This window comes from Astyanax mexicanus, chromosome 1, assembly GCF_023375975.1.
Source record: "Astyanax mexicanus isolate ESR-SI-001 chromosome 1, AstMex3_surface, whole genome shotgun sequence".
NCBI classification, from domain to species: domain Eukaryota; kingdom Metazoa; phylum Chordata; class Actinopteri; order Characiformes; family Acestrorhamphidae; genus Astyanax; species Astyanax mexicanus.
In genome coordinates, this window is record NC_064408.1 from 50,632,788 (window position 1) to 50,650,444 (window position 17,657).

Consider the following 17,657-nt stretch of genomic DNA (forward strand, 5'->3'; position numbering starts at 1 on the left):
GAAGGAAACGAACGAGCAGCAGAAGCTGTTGGCTCCCTTCATCTGTCGGAACTGCTGAGCACATCCAGGCAGACGTCCAGAATCAAGTCCGTATTTGAACTGGAGAGGCATCGGACCAAGAGGTCAGCGTTCTTCCACTCGGGGGTCAAGGTGTGCCCCCAGGAGACCCTCAGGGAGGTTATAGCCAGTCACCAGGCCTACTACAAACTGAGAGGTGAGAGTTTCCCTTCAGACTCAAACACATCTACATAATCGGTGTCCAAAGAAAGACTCCAAAATACACTGTAAAACTGAAATTTTGAGGTGCTAGATTTTTACATATTGCAAAAAACCATTACTAGTGTTAAAAAGTAGAAATATACACTTTTCATGTCTATAAAAACATTCAAATCGTCTATCAACTTAAATACTTTACTATATTATACTTTATGATTTTAGGTGGCTTAATTTAAGTTATACTGTATGAAATGTGTATTACAAGTTCTGCTGACTTTTGGATAAACAGTGTCAACGACACGTTTTTACATTAATCAAACTCACATATTGGTTGTCCCTTCTGTGTTCAGACTTGGCACAGGAAAAAAATATGTTCTTATATATATTTTTGCATTAGGAGACACAAACTTTTTTATGTTCTGTATTATACTATTAACCCAGAGTTTGTATACTTTTGTATATTTAATATTTTCTATTGTTACAAATAATGGAAAACCCAATAAAAAGATGATTTAAAAAAAACTCATGTAGTGGGCGAAACAATATACTATACTTAAGATAGCAACTGTAAAGTGGGAATTTATGACAGTTATATATCTGTCTTATTGTCATACATAAACACTGAGGAAAGGCAATTAACTATTACATATATATCACAAGAGAAGACAGTAGCCTGTGAAGAATGACTTCAGCCTGATGTTTGACCAGCATCAGGTTAAAAACCCCAGCAGAATTGCTCAGTACACCCTGTTCAACTAAAGAGTCAAACTGAGCAAAATATGTGCAAAATAGTTGGATTGGCCTCAAATAGGGTTCAACTATAATTTGTCAATTTTGCCAACACAGATTATTTAGTTAGACCAAGATTAAACAAGACACTTAATAAAGTTAGTTTAGGCAATGAGGGTAATTCAATATTTTTTGGTCAGCTGACTTAAAAACCATTAAGGTGGACAATTTCAAGCTTAGTTTTTAGCAGTGTAGTAGCTTTACAGGGCAAGGAAAAAAAACGTAACTTTCAATGGACGTCAGTGTATAAAGATTTTATTTTGGAGTCATTTTAAATATTTGATTTATCATGAAACTCTCATACAATACAACAAACCCATCCTACTCAACAAACAAATAACAGAACAAAACAGTACAGAGAATTAATGTGAACTATGGGTAATATAACAGTACAGAGAATGAGCTATAGCTAATATAACAGGTACTAATTTATGAATATAAAAATGTGATGGGCACAAACTATAGAGCTATAGCTAATACAGAAACAGATACTGAGTGTGTTAATGTAAATCAGTGCAGGGTTGCAGAGCCGGAGAACAACACAGCGGGCAGTGGAGAGCCAGGCTGGGAACATCAGGAACAGGGCATCTCCATACATGTAGAAGAGATAAATAGAGAACACAGAAAGGAAAGAAAGAGGGAAATCCTATGTGTGATACCATAGGATAGATGTAGCTTTAGATTAACCAGTCACCTCTATAAATTACACATGTCCTGATAAATCAATGCACTTGCAATGTGCACAACCTCAATTTTTTTTTTTTTGTCTTTAAAGTGATCAAGCAAGCATCACATACAAAAATACTCTTTTTACTAGTTTTCTCCAGTAGATTTTTGCTGAATTAATCCCTGACCAATTATGATTAAATGTTAGGGATTGTATTAGTGTCCCAGACATCTTTTTTTTTATATCTTTTTATATCTGTGTAGTCCTAGGACCCCCTGCTCTATTCTCCCTATACAGAACAAACCTAATCAAGTCCATCAAATGATTATAAAGCCCTCCTTTATCTTAGAGAATCTAAAACTGTGCCGGGTATAAGGGGTAATCACTGCAGTGGGGTAATCACATTTCTCCCCAGTTTATTAATGGCATGAATAACACTACATGACACCACCCAGCTGAGATGGTAAAGGTTAACATGTAAAGCACCACTGCATTTTTTAACTGCCAACAATTCAGCATAATTTGACAGCTCAACACATTATTTAGTGCAGACTCAAAGACGCCCAGTATTGGCTCGCATCAAGGAAGCCAATGTAATGGGAGTCACCAATTCACCCAGTTCACCTAGACAAAGCAAAGCCAGTAACGCTGTCTTAGACTCACAGCCTCTGATGACTGTGACATCACCTCTGATCTTCTGGGTTTTAATGATCACAACTTCCCACCTGTTACCTGGGCTTCCTCTGCTGCTAACAGAGATTCCTGGGACAACTCAACATGCTGGAGAACTGTAAATGTCAAATTTTCCAGCATCGCACCGAATGATAAGGGGACCCGAGCGAGGCCAATTATGCTTTCTTGGACTACCATTCTTCATCTGGTGTCATCACTGGAGATGTTTTGGTCTATTTTAAGCTAATTATTTGGTGATGATCTCTCTGATCTTTCACATAAAGAATATACTACCTAATTCTTCTTAAATGGTGGCATCACTTTGATGTCGAACCCTATCACAGTTAGTAGGCTTCCGATATCATTAAAGCACATCAAAAAGCAGAGAAATAGCTCTCACATTAATAAGAATAGCAATCAAATATAAAATCCAGAGGCCTTTTAACCTATGAAGCTAGAAACATGGATTCAGTATCATAAGACAACCTTGAGGCACATTATTTCAGCATATATGACATATATATGACATGCATGGCATGCTGTCATTCTTGCACAGCGATCAGGCGCTAGTGCACATGCCACCCCGAATGAGAAATGTAATATTGGCGATGGCCTGTTCGCCTCGAAGGGCTGCGAATGAAACTCCTCTGCACATTAAAAAGGCTGAGGCATCACAGCTGTAATATTCGCAGTGTGAGAAAAAGAAACTCTTATCTCAGCAAAGTTTATAGGAGCTGCGAGGAGGTGGAGGGAGAGGAGGAGTGCTCACACGCAGGACCAGGCCAACAGCAGCACCACTGCCGACCACGATTAATGCCCTTGAATGCCCACATTAAGATGTTTTTCATTTCCACACTTTCGTTTATTCTTTTTTTTTGCTTCCTACTTTCTTTAAGCCTCATAGAGCTTAGTTAAGAGACAGAACCACAAGCCCAGTTTTGAGAAATCTCTCTCCATCTTTTACTCTGAGGGAAATAAATGAGAATTAGTATTGTACTGTAGACCCCTATAAAAAAGGGGGCTCAAAAAGTTATAGCTGCGGCACATTAGAACCACTCTTGGATCCATGAAGGACGATATTTCAAAAAAGCAATGTCAAAAGTCAAAGTGTTTTTTATTGTCATTTCAGCTATATACAGAGTACACAGTGAAACGAAACAACGTTCCTCCAGGGACTATGGTGCACATAAACACAGTGTAGACAGAACAATAGTGCAACAGTACAAAAGTGCAGACAGACAATACAACACAATACAGACAAAGAATAATAAATAACAAGACAGTGTGCAAATTTTGCAGTGTGCAAAAAAGACCAGTGAGGTAGTAATTACCTCTATTACACAGTGTGCAATAGAATCCTGTGAGGTTGTAGGGTTTTTAGTGCTTTCCATTTTCTGGGGTAAGTGGGGTAAGAGTGTGTGTGCATGTACAGAAAAACCATCAGTTCAGTCTCTGCAGTTGAGGAGTCTGATGGCTTGGGGGTAGAAGCTGTTGCAGAATCTGGTCGTGCTGAACCTGATGCTGCGGTACCTTTTCCCGAAGGCAGGAGGGAGAACAGTTCGTGTGAGAGATGAGTGGGGTCATTCACAAATGTTATTGAAGAATCGGAAAAAAGAATTTTATAATCACAAAAATTGTCTTGTTAAAAAGATCACACACCATCTTACAAATATGTAATAATATAATATATCATCGCTGTCATATGAAAACACTTATCTCCATTTTTTGTCGATTTTTTGTTTACTACATAGTTTGAACAAACAAACTGTCCCTTACATTGTGCCAATTTTTTGGATGAACGGACCAATAGAAACTCTTCAATTTGACCTGAAATAAACTCTTTTTACATTGACTTGTATTGAACGTTTACAAGTTTTTTCTCTCTCCTGTAAAGTTGTTGTTTTGGAGATAAGTGTTTTTCATTGGACAGCGACGATATGCACACTTTGTGTTTAAACAATTCAAAATCCACCTATTATGGTGAATAGTTCACTAGTAGCCACACTAGTGTTGCATGATAAGATGATTGTGAAACTACACAGTTATTAGAGGTACATACTAATTTAAGGGCTCTTAAGGTCTTTTCTTATGAATAAGATTCATTGTATAATTGTGGGTGACATTTTATGACTGTAATAAGTGGGCAATACAGTAAAACTTGCTAAAGAATGGGAGGAATTAGAATAATTTAGTTTGTGCTTTTAAAAAGACAAGGAATATCAATGAAAAGTCACTATGCTCTAGTTGTTGTTGTTTTATACATGTTTTTTTTTTACATTTAGGCCACACTTCCACAGAATAGGTTGTAATCATATTTAATAGTATGTTTTGTTATTATTTTTATACTTCAAGTTTTTTTGTTTTTTCCACATTCTTTCACTCGTGACTATTCCCAACATCTATACAATCCATGTACATAAAGCATTATAGATATTACATTATTAAAAATCAATAAAATCTCTCGCCATCTTTTACTCTGAGGGAAATAAATGAGAATTTATATTGTATTATAGACCCTTATAAAAAGGGGGCTCAAAAATTCATAGCTGCGGCACATTAAAACCACTCTTGGATCAATGAAGGACGATGTTTTAAACTGAAGAACCTGAAGAAAGAATTTTATAATTACAAAAAGTCTAGATAAAAAGAAAGTTTAAAAAGCTTCACACATCCTATTACAAAAATATGTAATTACATAATTGATACACACTTGAGTAAAATCTGTATTAGATAACTTTAGTTTATACAGTTCATAATGCATCTGTAACAGTGAATAGTTCACTTGTAGCCACATTTTTGTTGCATGATAAGATGATTACATTATTATAGGCACATACTATTTTTGGGGGGTTCCAAAGGTGTTTTCTTATGAATGAAATGCGTTTTGGACTCTTTAATTGTATAATGGTGGGTGACATTTTATAACTGTACAACAGTAAATCATAAAATTAAAATGGGAAGGAATTAGAAGAATTTAGTTTGCGCTTTAGTTTAGCTCTAGTTGTTGTTGTTTACATGCTTTTTTACAGTTGGGCCACACTATCACAGAATAGGTTTTAATCATATTTCTTTTTTCAATATTTCTTCACTTGTGACTATTCCCAACATCTATACAAAGCATATACAAGGCATACAAAGGATTATAGATACTACAATTATTAAAAATCAATAATGTGTATATAATGTCATACTTTTTCTACAGTTTCTATTCAGTTGTCATATTTGAATAGAAACTGTATTATTGACCTACTAAACCTACCTAAATATTACATATACACAATATAAACATAGTATATAAAACATATACATTTTGTACTTTTACTACTAAAAACATTGATTTCATTGATTTCATTTTGAATGGAAACTTGCAACATGTAAACCCTTGCTAATCATGTTCTCCCTCTGTGTAAATCACCTAAAAATGATATAGCCTTATTTATTTTTTTGGGCGGTGGGGGAGGGGTGGTGTGGCAAAGGATGGGTTACAACGCACACAATATATCCTTTTCTTGTCAGTGTTTATCCAGAGAGGAATATGGTCAGGATGAAGTATGAGCACCACAAGGTTCATAATTCATGTTCAAAAAGATGTTTTCTTTTCTGCAGTGAGGTTTAAAAGATGGTGTCTGTTGACCTGTGGCAGGTCCACAATGACTGATCTGAAGCATTTTGCAGCACCTGACTGTTTACTGTCTTTCACTCTGTCAGTGTGTCAGGAGGCAGTATGGGAGGCGTTCCGGATCTTCTTTGACAGGATTCCCGGCACCAGCGAGTATCAGAGATGGGTCCACACGTGTCAGCACGACTCTCTCTGCATCTCAGACTTGGCCCAGAACTTCAGCAGCTCTGACGAGCACATGGACATGGTGTACAGGGTGAGCAGCACAAACATCCGCTGTAATTGCTTTCATTGTTCTGTACAACAGAAGAGAAAAGGAGGTTTAGAAGACACAACTGAATGTACAGAAGCAGAGAACACACAGCAGAACATTGTTGTTTTATTCTTTAAACTACAGACAACATATTGTCATTTAGAGCATTTATTTGCAGAAAATAAGAAATCGATGAATTTTCAGACCTCAAATAATGCAAAGAGAACAAGTTCATATTCATAAAGTTTTAAGAGTTCAGAAATCAGTATTTGATGAAATAACCCTGGTTTTGAAATCACAGTTTCATGAACCTTGGCATGCTCTCCTCCACCAGTCTTACACACTGGTTTTGGATAACATTATGCCACTCCTGGTGCAAAAATTCAAGCAGTTCAGTTTGGTTTGATGGCTTGTGATCATTCATCTTCCTCTTGATTATATTCCAGAGGTTTTCAATTTGGTAAAATCAAGGAAAAAAAAACATTATCGTTAAGTGGTCTCTTATTTTTTCCAGATTTGTATAACATCAGATGACAGGTCTCTGGAACTGCTGATTTTTTGGGATCTTCAGCACAAGCTTCTCTAGATTTAACTCAGAATGAGAACGTTCAGACTTGTTGGAGCCGACTGAAAGGCTACAGTAGCTCAGATAACCACTCTGTACAATTGTCCTGAGCAGTAAAGCATCTCAGAATGTAAAACACATCCAACCTTAAGGTGGATAGGCTATGACAGCAGAACACATTACAGTAGGACAGGCAGACCAAACCTGGAAATTAGCCTAAACAAACATAGACTGGTCTGATGCATCTTGATTTCTGGTAAGGCCCACAGATGGAATGGTCAGAATTTGGCACCAAATTATTGTATTAATGGACCCAATCTTTGCTGTCTCAACAGTCCAGTCTAGTGGGAGTGGTACAGTGCTGTGGGTAAGGTGTTTTGGGCACACTTTGAGCCTGTTAATTCCAATCAATCATTGGTTGAAACCTGCAGCATATTTAGGTATTGTTGCTATGTAACTATGTCTGTACATCCCTTCATCTTTTGAGAGATACTAGCATGAAAATGCATGAATTTCATAAAACTCATCATAAAAGGCATCTCAAACTGGTTTAATTAACATTAACAGTTTCCAGTGATTTAGATCTAAATCCAACTGAATCCAACTGAACTTTGGCATGTCTTAAACAGCAATTTGAAGATTTGCAATTGTATGGTGCTTCAGATAAAATGCAATAATTTTAACATAGACCAGAATCTCAATGGAATGTTTCCAATCTTCCATCTCAATCATGTTCATACTAGGAAGAATTAATGCTGTTCAGAGAATGAAAAGAAGAAGATTCACCCAGCCCGAGTATAGTAGTTTTAATAAATTTGGAATTAAGTTATGTAATATATATTTACATGAACACACAGAATGACCCTCCTGAGCAAATGAATCCCCAGTTGTTTTTTCCTTACTGTAGGATACATATACTAGAATTGTATGTTCTTTATTGCATGCAACAGATTATACAACAGCTACATGACAGCTATCCTATACTTTATTACCTTGAGGGTCAATGTAAGGCCACACATAAGAATCGCTCACAATCAATACTCTTGTATGACAGCAGATATATCTTGACTTGCTGTACAACACAGTCACCGCTGCAGTTAAAGTGAAATATCTTAAAGACAGATGTCAGCATGTATGCTGAAGAATGCTCTGGAATATTTAATAGAAAATCAAATACCAGATCTGAGCAAACTGAGAAGGCGTATACAAATAAAGATTAAGTGTCTAGTCTTATGAAATGCATAGCTTAGAGACGGTAAATAAGAACAAGTATATTTCATGCTCAGCTCATGCATTGATAATGTCCCCTGTGGAACTTAACACCTTGAAACTCAGAATGAAAATTGCAGAAGAATACAAATGAATACATGAGCGTTCGATTATTCATGAAAGGAACATGTTTAAAGATTTAACACTCTAAATATATAGAGCTCTTCAATATAGATCCAGGGCAAACAGAACATCCCAAGCCTGTATTATTTTAGAACATTCCTTAGCTTCTTTAAAGACGTCTCACCTCAACAGTCTATAAAATAGAACTTAGCAGTAATACAACAAGCCCCGAAGCAGCTGATAATGCAGGATAACCATTCCACCCCCGTTTTTGCAGCTTTGCAGAATTGCCCGTGCTCCATGACCAGTGCTAATTACACAGATTGATTTTCAGTGCAGCATGACAGCTCTGTGATGGCTTACCGTCAACTGCCATGTCTCAACATGAATCACTGAAGGAATAGCAGCACTCACCGGTTCAATACAGCAATAAAACCACTTGCATTTCTGTCAATAGAAAGGAGCTGTTGTGTCCAGACTCATAAATAAAGGTTCCAAATGCTTCCTGACATGGACTTATTTAAATGTTACATGTTTAATTCTGAATTATTGAGCTGTAAAGGCCCTGTAGGCTCATAGAGCAGACAGCTTTGTCTTAAGGCCGTTGTGGTGTTGGTCAAGAAGCTCAATCCAAACATGACAAATTACCCTTATATATATATATATATATATATATATATATATATATATATATATATATATATATATATATATATATATATATATATATGAGTTACTAAAATCAGTTAATCTTATTTACACTGATTACTCACAAGGATACCGCTTTAAAATAAGACTACCCTCATAATAAAGGGATTATAAATGGTTTATAAAGGAGTTCATTGATAATATAGTGAATAATATATAATATTAATTTAGTTATTTAATGTAAGTTAATGTTAATGTAACATTATCTTTACTTGTAAAATAATTAAGCTTAGTGATAAAATGGTTAAACTTATTTACAATGGTGTAAAAATGATAGGTTAAAGTGTGACTAATGGAAACAAAGACAAAGTAAGATCTAGAAAAATGGAATAAACATTATTCTAATACACAGGATTATTGAATGTGGGATCACTATTTGAAAAGCAACAGTTCATTGTCGCCCTTTCTATTTAGGGCTTTAACCCTTTGATGTGCAACATATGCATGCATACCACCTCTAATGCGCAACATGGGTCAAAAATGACCCACATTCATTTTCTGTGGAACTTCATGTATGGCTTCTATGGTCATATCTTAGCAATAAATTAGTTCAGTCATTCAGAATTTAAGGTATTCCTCAATTAACTTGTTTTTGATCATCATATATCATTATATTATTTTTACCTTTGCTTTTATCAAAAATAAGACAAAAAAAAAAGTGAACAAGAATATATGAGTTATTTTAGGAATTACTTAAAGTCTGAATGACTAAATTCATTTAGTGCTACAATATATCAGAGAAAAACTCAGCCGTACATGAATTGCCATAGAAAATGAATGCGGGTAATTGTTGTGCATTAGAGGAGTAGTGATACAAAATGGCTTTTATTTAAAAAGTAAGACAGGAAAGAAATAAAATAAGAATGTACAATGATCAAAAACAAGTTAGTTGAGGAATACTTTGAATATTGAATGATTCTATTAATTTATTGCAAAGATATAGAAATTTAAACTTTGTTGTGCATCAAAGGGTTAAAGCATTTACAATCCAGTTCTTAACAATAAACTCCTTTATAAACTGTTTGTAAATTGTTTTTTTGGTACTGAGCAAAGTACAATTGCACCAAAGGTTCTAATATGTGCATGTGCATCAGTTTGAGGAGCTAGATTAATACTAATAATTTGAGCCAGGCAAGTTTAATACTACATAATTTGCTTAAACAAAGAAAAAAGAGCATTTTAGTGGACTTAAGGACTGAGTGTCCCTGTTTTAGAACATAATGTTCTAGTGTGGTAAAGTGGGACTCTTTGTGATTTGTCTTACAGAGAATGAACCTGCAAAGAGAAAAACTTCCAGAAAGGTAAAACCACCACATGAAACAATCAGAAACAATATCCATGATTGCAAATTGTATATTATATGTAAATCTTGTGCGTTTTGTATTTAAAGGGAAGACATAACAGTAGAGACAGTAACAGAGCCATTACCAGAAGCAACAGATGGAGTTCCAGAAAGGTGAGACCACCACAAAATGACTTAATTAACTATTTCTGTATCTGTAAACCTACAACATCAACACTCCAACATTAAAAATAGCACATTTACTGTGTAAAAGCTCATTTTCTACCCACAGAGCAGCCAGAATGGAGTCAAAGTGCAGGAATCAGAGATTCAATACTCACAATCAAGCCAATAACACAGATTATAACATGTTAAATTTATCTTGAATTCACAGAGAAGACACAACAGCAGAACCGGTACCAGAACCCAAACCGGAAGTAACAGACACAATTCCAAAAAGGTATGACATGTCCACTACAAAGTGGCTATAGTTTCAGCATATGCATACATCTACTAACCCAAAGCTCCAACATTAAAATTAGCACACTTAAAATACAAAAGCTCATTTTGCACCCACAGACAAGACACAACACCAGAGGCAGGAACAGAGTCTGTACCAGAAACAACAGACACATTTCCAGAAAGGTAAGATCACCAAAAATAGCCATAGCTGGGTCAGTAGATATGAACCAGTGTGCTCTTATATATTATGAACTGTATATATTAATTGTGTACTCACAGAGAAGAAACAACTGCACAGATGGTAACAGAAGCTATGCCAGAAACTACAGGCAGGCATCCAGAAAGGTAGGACTAGTTGTGTTTTTGTCTTGCTGCCCACCCCTAGGTAAGACCACCACAAAATAGCTGCACATGAACCATTGTCTACAGTCTTTTATTCTTTTGTGTAATGCACAGATGTTCATTTTGCATTCATAGAGAAGAAACAACAGCACAGGTGAAGCCAGTTTCAGATCCTGCACCAGTAATAACAGGTAAGAACAGAGAAAAAGAAACATTATTTGGTTTTCCCATGATATTTCCAGTATTAAAAATAAAACATGCTGTCCCAGAACAACCACAAGAGGTCCTAGCCCAGACTGAGGTGCCAGTAGACGTGCCCGAGCCCACAGCTCTCCCCCCCAGCATCCCGACAGAACCCACAGGAAGCTCTGAAAACTCTGAAGAGGAAAATAACGAACTCCCAGTGGAGGTCAGTGCATGGTTACGAAGACCCTGAAATAATAGGGACTTGCACTATTAAAGCTGTTACTCTTCACTTTTTGCAGGCAAACTCACATTAGATTAGCTGGTAGTGCCATATGGAGAAGCTAGGTGAAAGCTTTCATTTTTACATCACAGCCAGAGTGATGAAAGTTTCTTAACTCATTCAATATACTTCACAATGAATTTTTAAACACATCCCGCAAGTGGTAAAGTCCGCTGTAGATGTTCTGGAATATTAGCTTTAAAGGAAAAGGAAATGCAGTCTTCACTCAGGATATGAACTGCTAAGCACAACCCAACCATTTAAAAAATTCAGAACCGCCCTGAAATTAAAGATCTCTGAGTGGAATATTACAGAGAAATGAGAAGTGCTGAGTCAGTCTGACTTCAGAGAACAGGATATTAAACTGTACAACGCTAAAAATCAATACTACTAATTATCTCTGTCTGCTACATGAAAAGCACCAAATATGAAGAATTTACATCTATTACATTTATAATACTAACCCAATCAAAATTTTAGTTCATAATATTACGCAGATGTTAAATGTTGGTTGCATCATCAAATTGTATTAAATATTCATTTTCCCTATGAGATACTTACTACATAAAATAATACTATCTAAAAATAAACATTTTTGGTAGAAATATAGAGAACCCAGTTTGTGACAGGCATTAAGAGATCCTCCAGAGTCTCCTGATGGATTTAGGAAGAACAAAAAGTGGCCTAATCCATCCAATGATTGCCTTTAGAGCTGTGTGTGGAACCTCTGTTAGAGGTGAAATCTTGAGAAAGGTACAGTAGATCTCTATGAAAGTTCTCTAAAAACACTCCACACAGCTTTATTTCTTCAGAGCTTGTTATCGTTTTAACAGGACTTGGACATTCCCAACGTGGTGCCTGAGGAGCTGGTGGCTCAGATAGTGGAGTTCAGCATCAGCCTGGTGGACCCCGGCTACAGGGAACTGCTTGGTGATGCTGATTCGCCTCAGTACCATGACCTTTCACGCCACCTACAAGACCAGGTAAGAGTTTAGGGAGTCATTTAGTCTTTAGTCTTGGTTCTTTAAGGATACTCAGTGAGTGTTAGTATTATCTTTATATGTGGGCAATTTGACTTTGAGTTTTCATTTTATCAGGGTGTTTGTATGAGACTAAGGGACAAGTTAGTCTGGTTTTAGAACTTTGTATAACTATTTTATTTTCTATTCATTAAAACAGTATTTAACACAAAAGCCAAAGAAAACCAAAAATAAATTTTTCGACCACCTTTCCCTCTCAATCCTATTGGTCCATCCATCTCCTTTTCTGTATATACATAACACTTTATATAAATGGTCCATTACATAGTAGATGCCTCATTAATGCTCAACTAACATTCAACTGAATATCTAATAAATGCAAATTCACTCTAAGTTGAATGTAAAATGATTGTCTCCTAATCCTATTTTTTGAAGATTGAGTTCTAATTTTCTCCCATATTTAGCTGTGCCAACTTTCCCACCCATTCAAATGCTAGTCAGCTGTATATCTCCTATCACTAATGTAACACCAGTGGGATAAAGATTAGCACATGCCTCCTCTGATACATGTGAAATCAGCCACCGCCTGTTTTTGAACTGATGCTGCTGCAGAATTGAGAAGTAGTATCACAGTGCACTCGTAGGAAAGCGCAGCAACTCGGTTCCAATACATCAGCTCACAGATGCCTTGTGCTGATTGGCATCACCCTAGGATTGATGAGGGAAAAGAGCATCCTCTACCCCCCCAGAGAGAGCAAGGTCAATTGTGCTCTCTCAGGGCTCTGACAGCTGATGGCAAGCTGCATGACTGGGATTCGAACCAGCCATCTCCCGATCATAGTGGCAGCGTTTTAGCCTGCTGGACCACTCACCTCAACCATGAATCAACCCTAAAACCTAACCCTAACCTTAACCTAAACTTTAAATCTATCCCTAAAATGTTAAGTTTAAAGTTTGGGTTAGAGTTGGGTGTAGGTTTACATTCAATAGAGCATAATTTACTTTTACCTTAGACTTCAGTAGTATTTAATAGACATGCAGTTGAATGTTAGTTGAGAATTTATAAGGCATCTCTAGAGGACCATCTAAATAAAGTGATACTAACTAATGAATAATAAATGATTATTAGTAAAATAAAAAAATAATAAAATAAATTAAGAAATGAGTATGTCTTGTATAATTTGTTCCAATTTGTTTCCCTTATATCCTAACAAATTTGGCTTAATGTCTAAAGAGTAATGATGTGGCTTTATTGGTTCGTTTATCATGTAGTTTAAATAAGCAGTGCTGTTCACCACTTTTGGAATAGTAAGCATTAGAACCTCTAAGTTTGAGTCAGTTTCCACCATGAGGAGCTGAAAAATGAAAATGAAAAAAATGAAAAATGTTCCAGACCTGAAATGGGTTGTCTTATGTATATTTATCTCAAAATATGAGTGGATTCTCAGAATTATGAGCTCATTTGGCCTCCCAGCAAGACATCATAGTCTAGTTAGATGATGCACAATTTATTTACTTGAAGACACCGTCACTGAATTTACTGTGGCTGTACTCTGGAGAAGGGCTATGCAGAAAAGCTGCTTACCAAAGATAGACAGGTCATACCAGGGAAGGCCAGGTGATTAGCTCGCGCTGGTACAGATAGGCTTGGCTTAATTCATCAAATTGTGCCAGAGAATACGCAATGCCAGAACCAGTCTGCATTTTTTATTTATGTCTGAATGTGTGTTTATTTCCCCTGATGTTTTTACCTCTTTTGTCACAGTTTTTCATTAATCACAGACTCGTGTGTTAACCCAGCTGGGAAATAGAAGCATTTTCACATTGGAGTGTATTTTAAATGTTGGCTCAGTTTACTGAGAATTTTATGCTAATGTGTTCTCTCAGATCTAAGTACGATTAATGATTGGCCAAGGCAAGGCAGCAGTTGGTAGAGTCACTAATTAGTAAAGTAACAGTTGATACATGTGGGTAGTGTTGGCCGCCATCTTTTTTATCATTAAGTTTTTAAACAGTCTTCTTAGGGACAGCATCCATAACTCTACTTTCATCACAACTGACATAAACCTACAGTACCAGCCAAAAGTTTGAACATACCTTTTCATTCAGTCTTTATCTTTATTTTTTTTTACATTGTAGATTAATATTAAAGACATAAAAACAATAAAAGGACACGTGTGAAATTACATAGTAAACAAAACAAAAAAAAAAACGTTTCGACTTCCCCAATCCCCTGACCTATTTCTGCCTTCCAATCCTCCTCAGAAATTTTTGCTTACGAGGTTACAGGTTGTAATTATGACTTGACATGTGTTCAAGTGTTTTCTGGTTGGGTGAAAATGGACCTCATTAGAAAAATACTTTTGTTTTATACTTTTGGGCTATTATCATAAAAACAGGAAGTTTATTTTGTAGCGAATAAGACATGCATTAAGTAAGTGATGTTTTTTATCTCATAAGAACCGTGAATCGTACTAGACTTTTTTCATATTAGTAGTTTTTTTTAAACCTGTACAGCTTAAAACTATTGCTAATAAGCTCAAAGTTTTTACGGTTTACTGCAGAAGAAGGACCTGGCAGCTGCCATCACCTCTTGTTACTGACACACCCCCAACTGGCAAACACTGGGCTTATATAAAAATAGTTTGTGGTGGCGTTCATGTGCTCTTATCTCGTGAATACGATATTTCCGACACGACTTGAAGGCAGCATTAACTCAACTGAGATGGTGATTTGAGTTGATTTGGGATGAGCTGGAGCTTCACATCATGAAGGAAAAGCAGAAACTATTGTTCAGCACCTCAAGGAACTCCTTTAAGATGCTGAGAAAACTATTCCAGGTGATTCTCCTTCATGAAGACACTGAAATACTAGAAAAATTCTAAGAGTGTGCAGATCTGCCCTCAAAGCTAAATGTGGTGCTTAGAAGAATCTATCAAATTTGTTTATAAAATAATTCTGCACATGTTCCTGTATAGCATTAATGTCTTCAGTATTACATTTACAACTTACATTTAAAAAAGAAAAATAATTGAATATGAAGAGATGTGTCTAAACTTTTGACTCATATTGTATACAAGCATCAGTTGCTGAACAGACATGACATTAACATTGACTGAAGAAGAATTGAAAAAAAAAATACTGCTTGTTGGTAAAAGCCATTAATATTAATAATGCTTATTTAGGTTAAAGGCATGTGTTATGTAGCTTTACGAATGTTGTTGTTTATTCATGTTTTGACCATTACTTCATCAGGCAGGCAAACACAGGTGTGGTGTGCAACTGATACATGTTGGCTTAGTTTACTGAGAATGTAAATGCAAATGTCTCCCCCTCAGATCCAAGATAATGATTGGCCAAGACAAGGCAGCAGTTGGTGGAGTGACTAATTAGCATATTAACAGTTAAATCAAGTAGACAGTGGATAGCATTAAAACAGATCTTATGATAAATCTTTCTTTTTCCTTTGTTTTATAGATGCTGCATGTATTTGATGACTTCCCCGGGTTTAAAGACATCCAAGTGCTGGGAATCAGGTAGGTCATACCGACCAGCTTAAGGCTCTGAACAGCAGAGGATATGAGAGGGAAAAGACAGAGGATGAGGTCATTTTCAGAGGTCATCAAAAAGCCATATCCTCTCTATTAAAGCTTGTTGATTAGTGTCTGAGTCATCGGCTGTACGTGGTAGAACCCACAGGGCTTAAAAGAATCATCAGACTTAATTGTAACGACAGAGCATCCATCTGATAATAGCACAGCTGGTAGAAAGAAAGAAAAAAAAGATCCAGGCTTGGCGTCCCTACAGTATCATACCATTAGAATTATCTTAGCATTATCTTCACTGTCAGATGCAATGCCATTTGCTTTGCCTTCTTTATATTACAGTGCTTTAGAGCAAGCGGGCCAGACTGTGTGATCATCTCTAGCCGTTCCGGCTTGCTTTTGAACTACTGAATAATTATTTAAAGCATGTAGGTTGAGTCACATAGAGATGGTAATCAATGTGCACGATCATTATGTAAAACAGTCACACGTTCACAGAATCCACATGCCTTTTATGAATTGTTTGAACACTTTAGAATGTAAATGAATATCAATGCAGTGTTATGTCATTGAAGTCATACATCTATTGGCTGTTTGACTGTTGATGTCTATGGTGCCTTAATTAATGAGGCTGAACTCTTCTTTTCTTTCTCTAAATTGAAGCGAGACAGATGGGAATGATGGGTAAGAGTATAATCCACTAGGCTAGTCGATCAACTGTAGCGTGTCTTGTTAGTAAGTCTTTTCTGTGGAAGTAAAAGAATGATATGACACCACGTATAATAGCATTAGTCCTGAATATGTGTACCATGTATGTGTTGCCAGGGACAGCACTAACCATTTGGGTGCCCTAAGCATAAATGTTTGTGGTGCCCCCCTATTTCCAAAATAACTTAAAAAAAACTTCTCAATATTAATATTTCAAAAACAAATACGTAGCAAATAAGTAAGAGGAAATTAAATCTTATAATCTTGATAAAACACTAAACTAAAAGTCTAGCCTAGTATTAAAGTAAGAAAGTGATCATTTTTTCAGTAAATAACTACACATAAGAACCATTAACTGCACAAAAGAATTTATTAAAAAGAGGATCTTTATCATCCCTACAAAAAAATATCATGTTATTCTATTAAAGCTATTCGATTAAAGATATTTTCACAAGCACCAATCGTTAGAGAGTCTACAGAGACAAGCACATCTGCATTTCATTCAGTTCTGTCTGGGCAAGTGTGATTTCCATAATTTGTATTCTTTAATCCTTTCACAAAATCCAAACCTATTAAAACTTCACATCCACTTATAAAACATCACACAGGGAGGCGGTCCCAGAAGCCCCAGAAGCCCGGGCCAGATGATGCCCCTGATTATGATTATGAATTATAATGATTTTTCATTAGACTTTTTTTTTTGGTGCCCCCCAGGCACTTGGCAGTGCATGATCCATGGTATCTTTCAATTTTATGATATTGAGGGCTTTAGGGCAACAGTCATTAGGTTTAATGACTTTAGTTCCTTTATATAAACCTATATAAACATTTTAAACTTTGGTCTAAAAGAAAAGCATTAGCTGCTGAGCTAAAATGACATGTTTTTAATGTTGAAAAAGCCTTGAAAGCCATTAAAAAACTGTAGCTTGTTGGTATAATCCATTGTAAATGTTTATTTACAGTCAAGCCATTTAAACAGTAATAAAAAAGGTCTATAAAGTCTTGTGAATTTTGTCCTTTATTTCTGTGGCCATTATATCAACATGCAGGA

The 17,657-nt window shown here is 36.1% G+C and overlaps 1 protein-coding gene across 4 annotated transcripts in view; it reads left to right on the forward strand.

The window, feature by feature from the left end:
* The window catches only part of LOC103023947 (interphotoreceptor matrix proteoglycan 1), a 50,359-nt gene that overhangs the window by 5,226 nt on the left and 27,476 nt on the right, over positions 1-17,657 (forward strand). For 2 of the 4 annotated variants that reach the window (XM_049479574.1, XM_049479578.1), the window contains exons 2-13: positions 2-214; positions 6,053-6,219; positions 10,088-10,122; positions 10,212-10,277; positions 10,498-10,563; positions 10,683-10,748; positions 10,845-10,910; positions 11,043-11,098; positions 11,177-11,316; positions 12,207-12,356; positions 15,831-15,889; positions 16,562-16,582. In XM_049479574.1, the coding sequence (XP_049335531.1) occupies positions 2-214; positions 6,053-6,219; positions 10,088-10,122; positions 10,212-10,277; positions 10,498-10,563; positions 10,683-10,748; positions 10,845-10,910; positions 11,043-11,098; positions 11,177-11,316; positions 12,207-12,356; positions 15,831-15,889; positions 16,562-16,582 (1,105 nt within the window). The remainder of the gene's footprint in view (position 1; positions 215-6,052; positions 6,220-10,087; positions 10,123-10,211; positions 10,278-10,497; positions 10,564-10,682; positions 10,749-10,844; positions 10,911-11,042; positions 11,099-11,176; positions 11,317-12,206; positions 12,357-15,830; positions 15,890-16,561; positions 16,583-17,657) is intronic. The other 2 variants (XM_049479576.1, XM_049479579.1) reach the window with 2 other exon arrangements.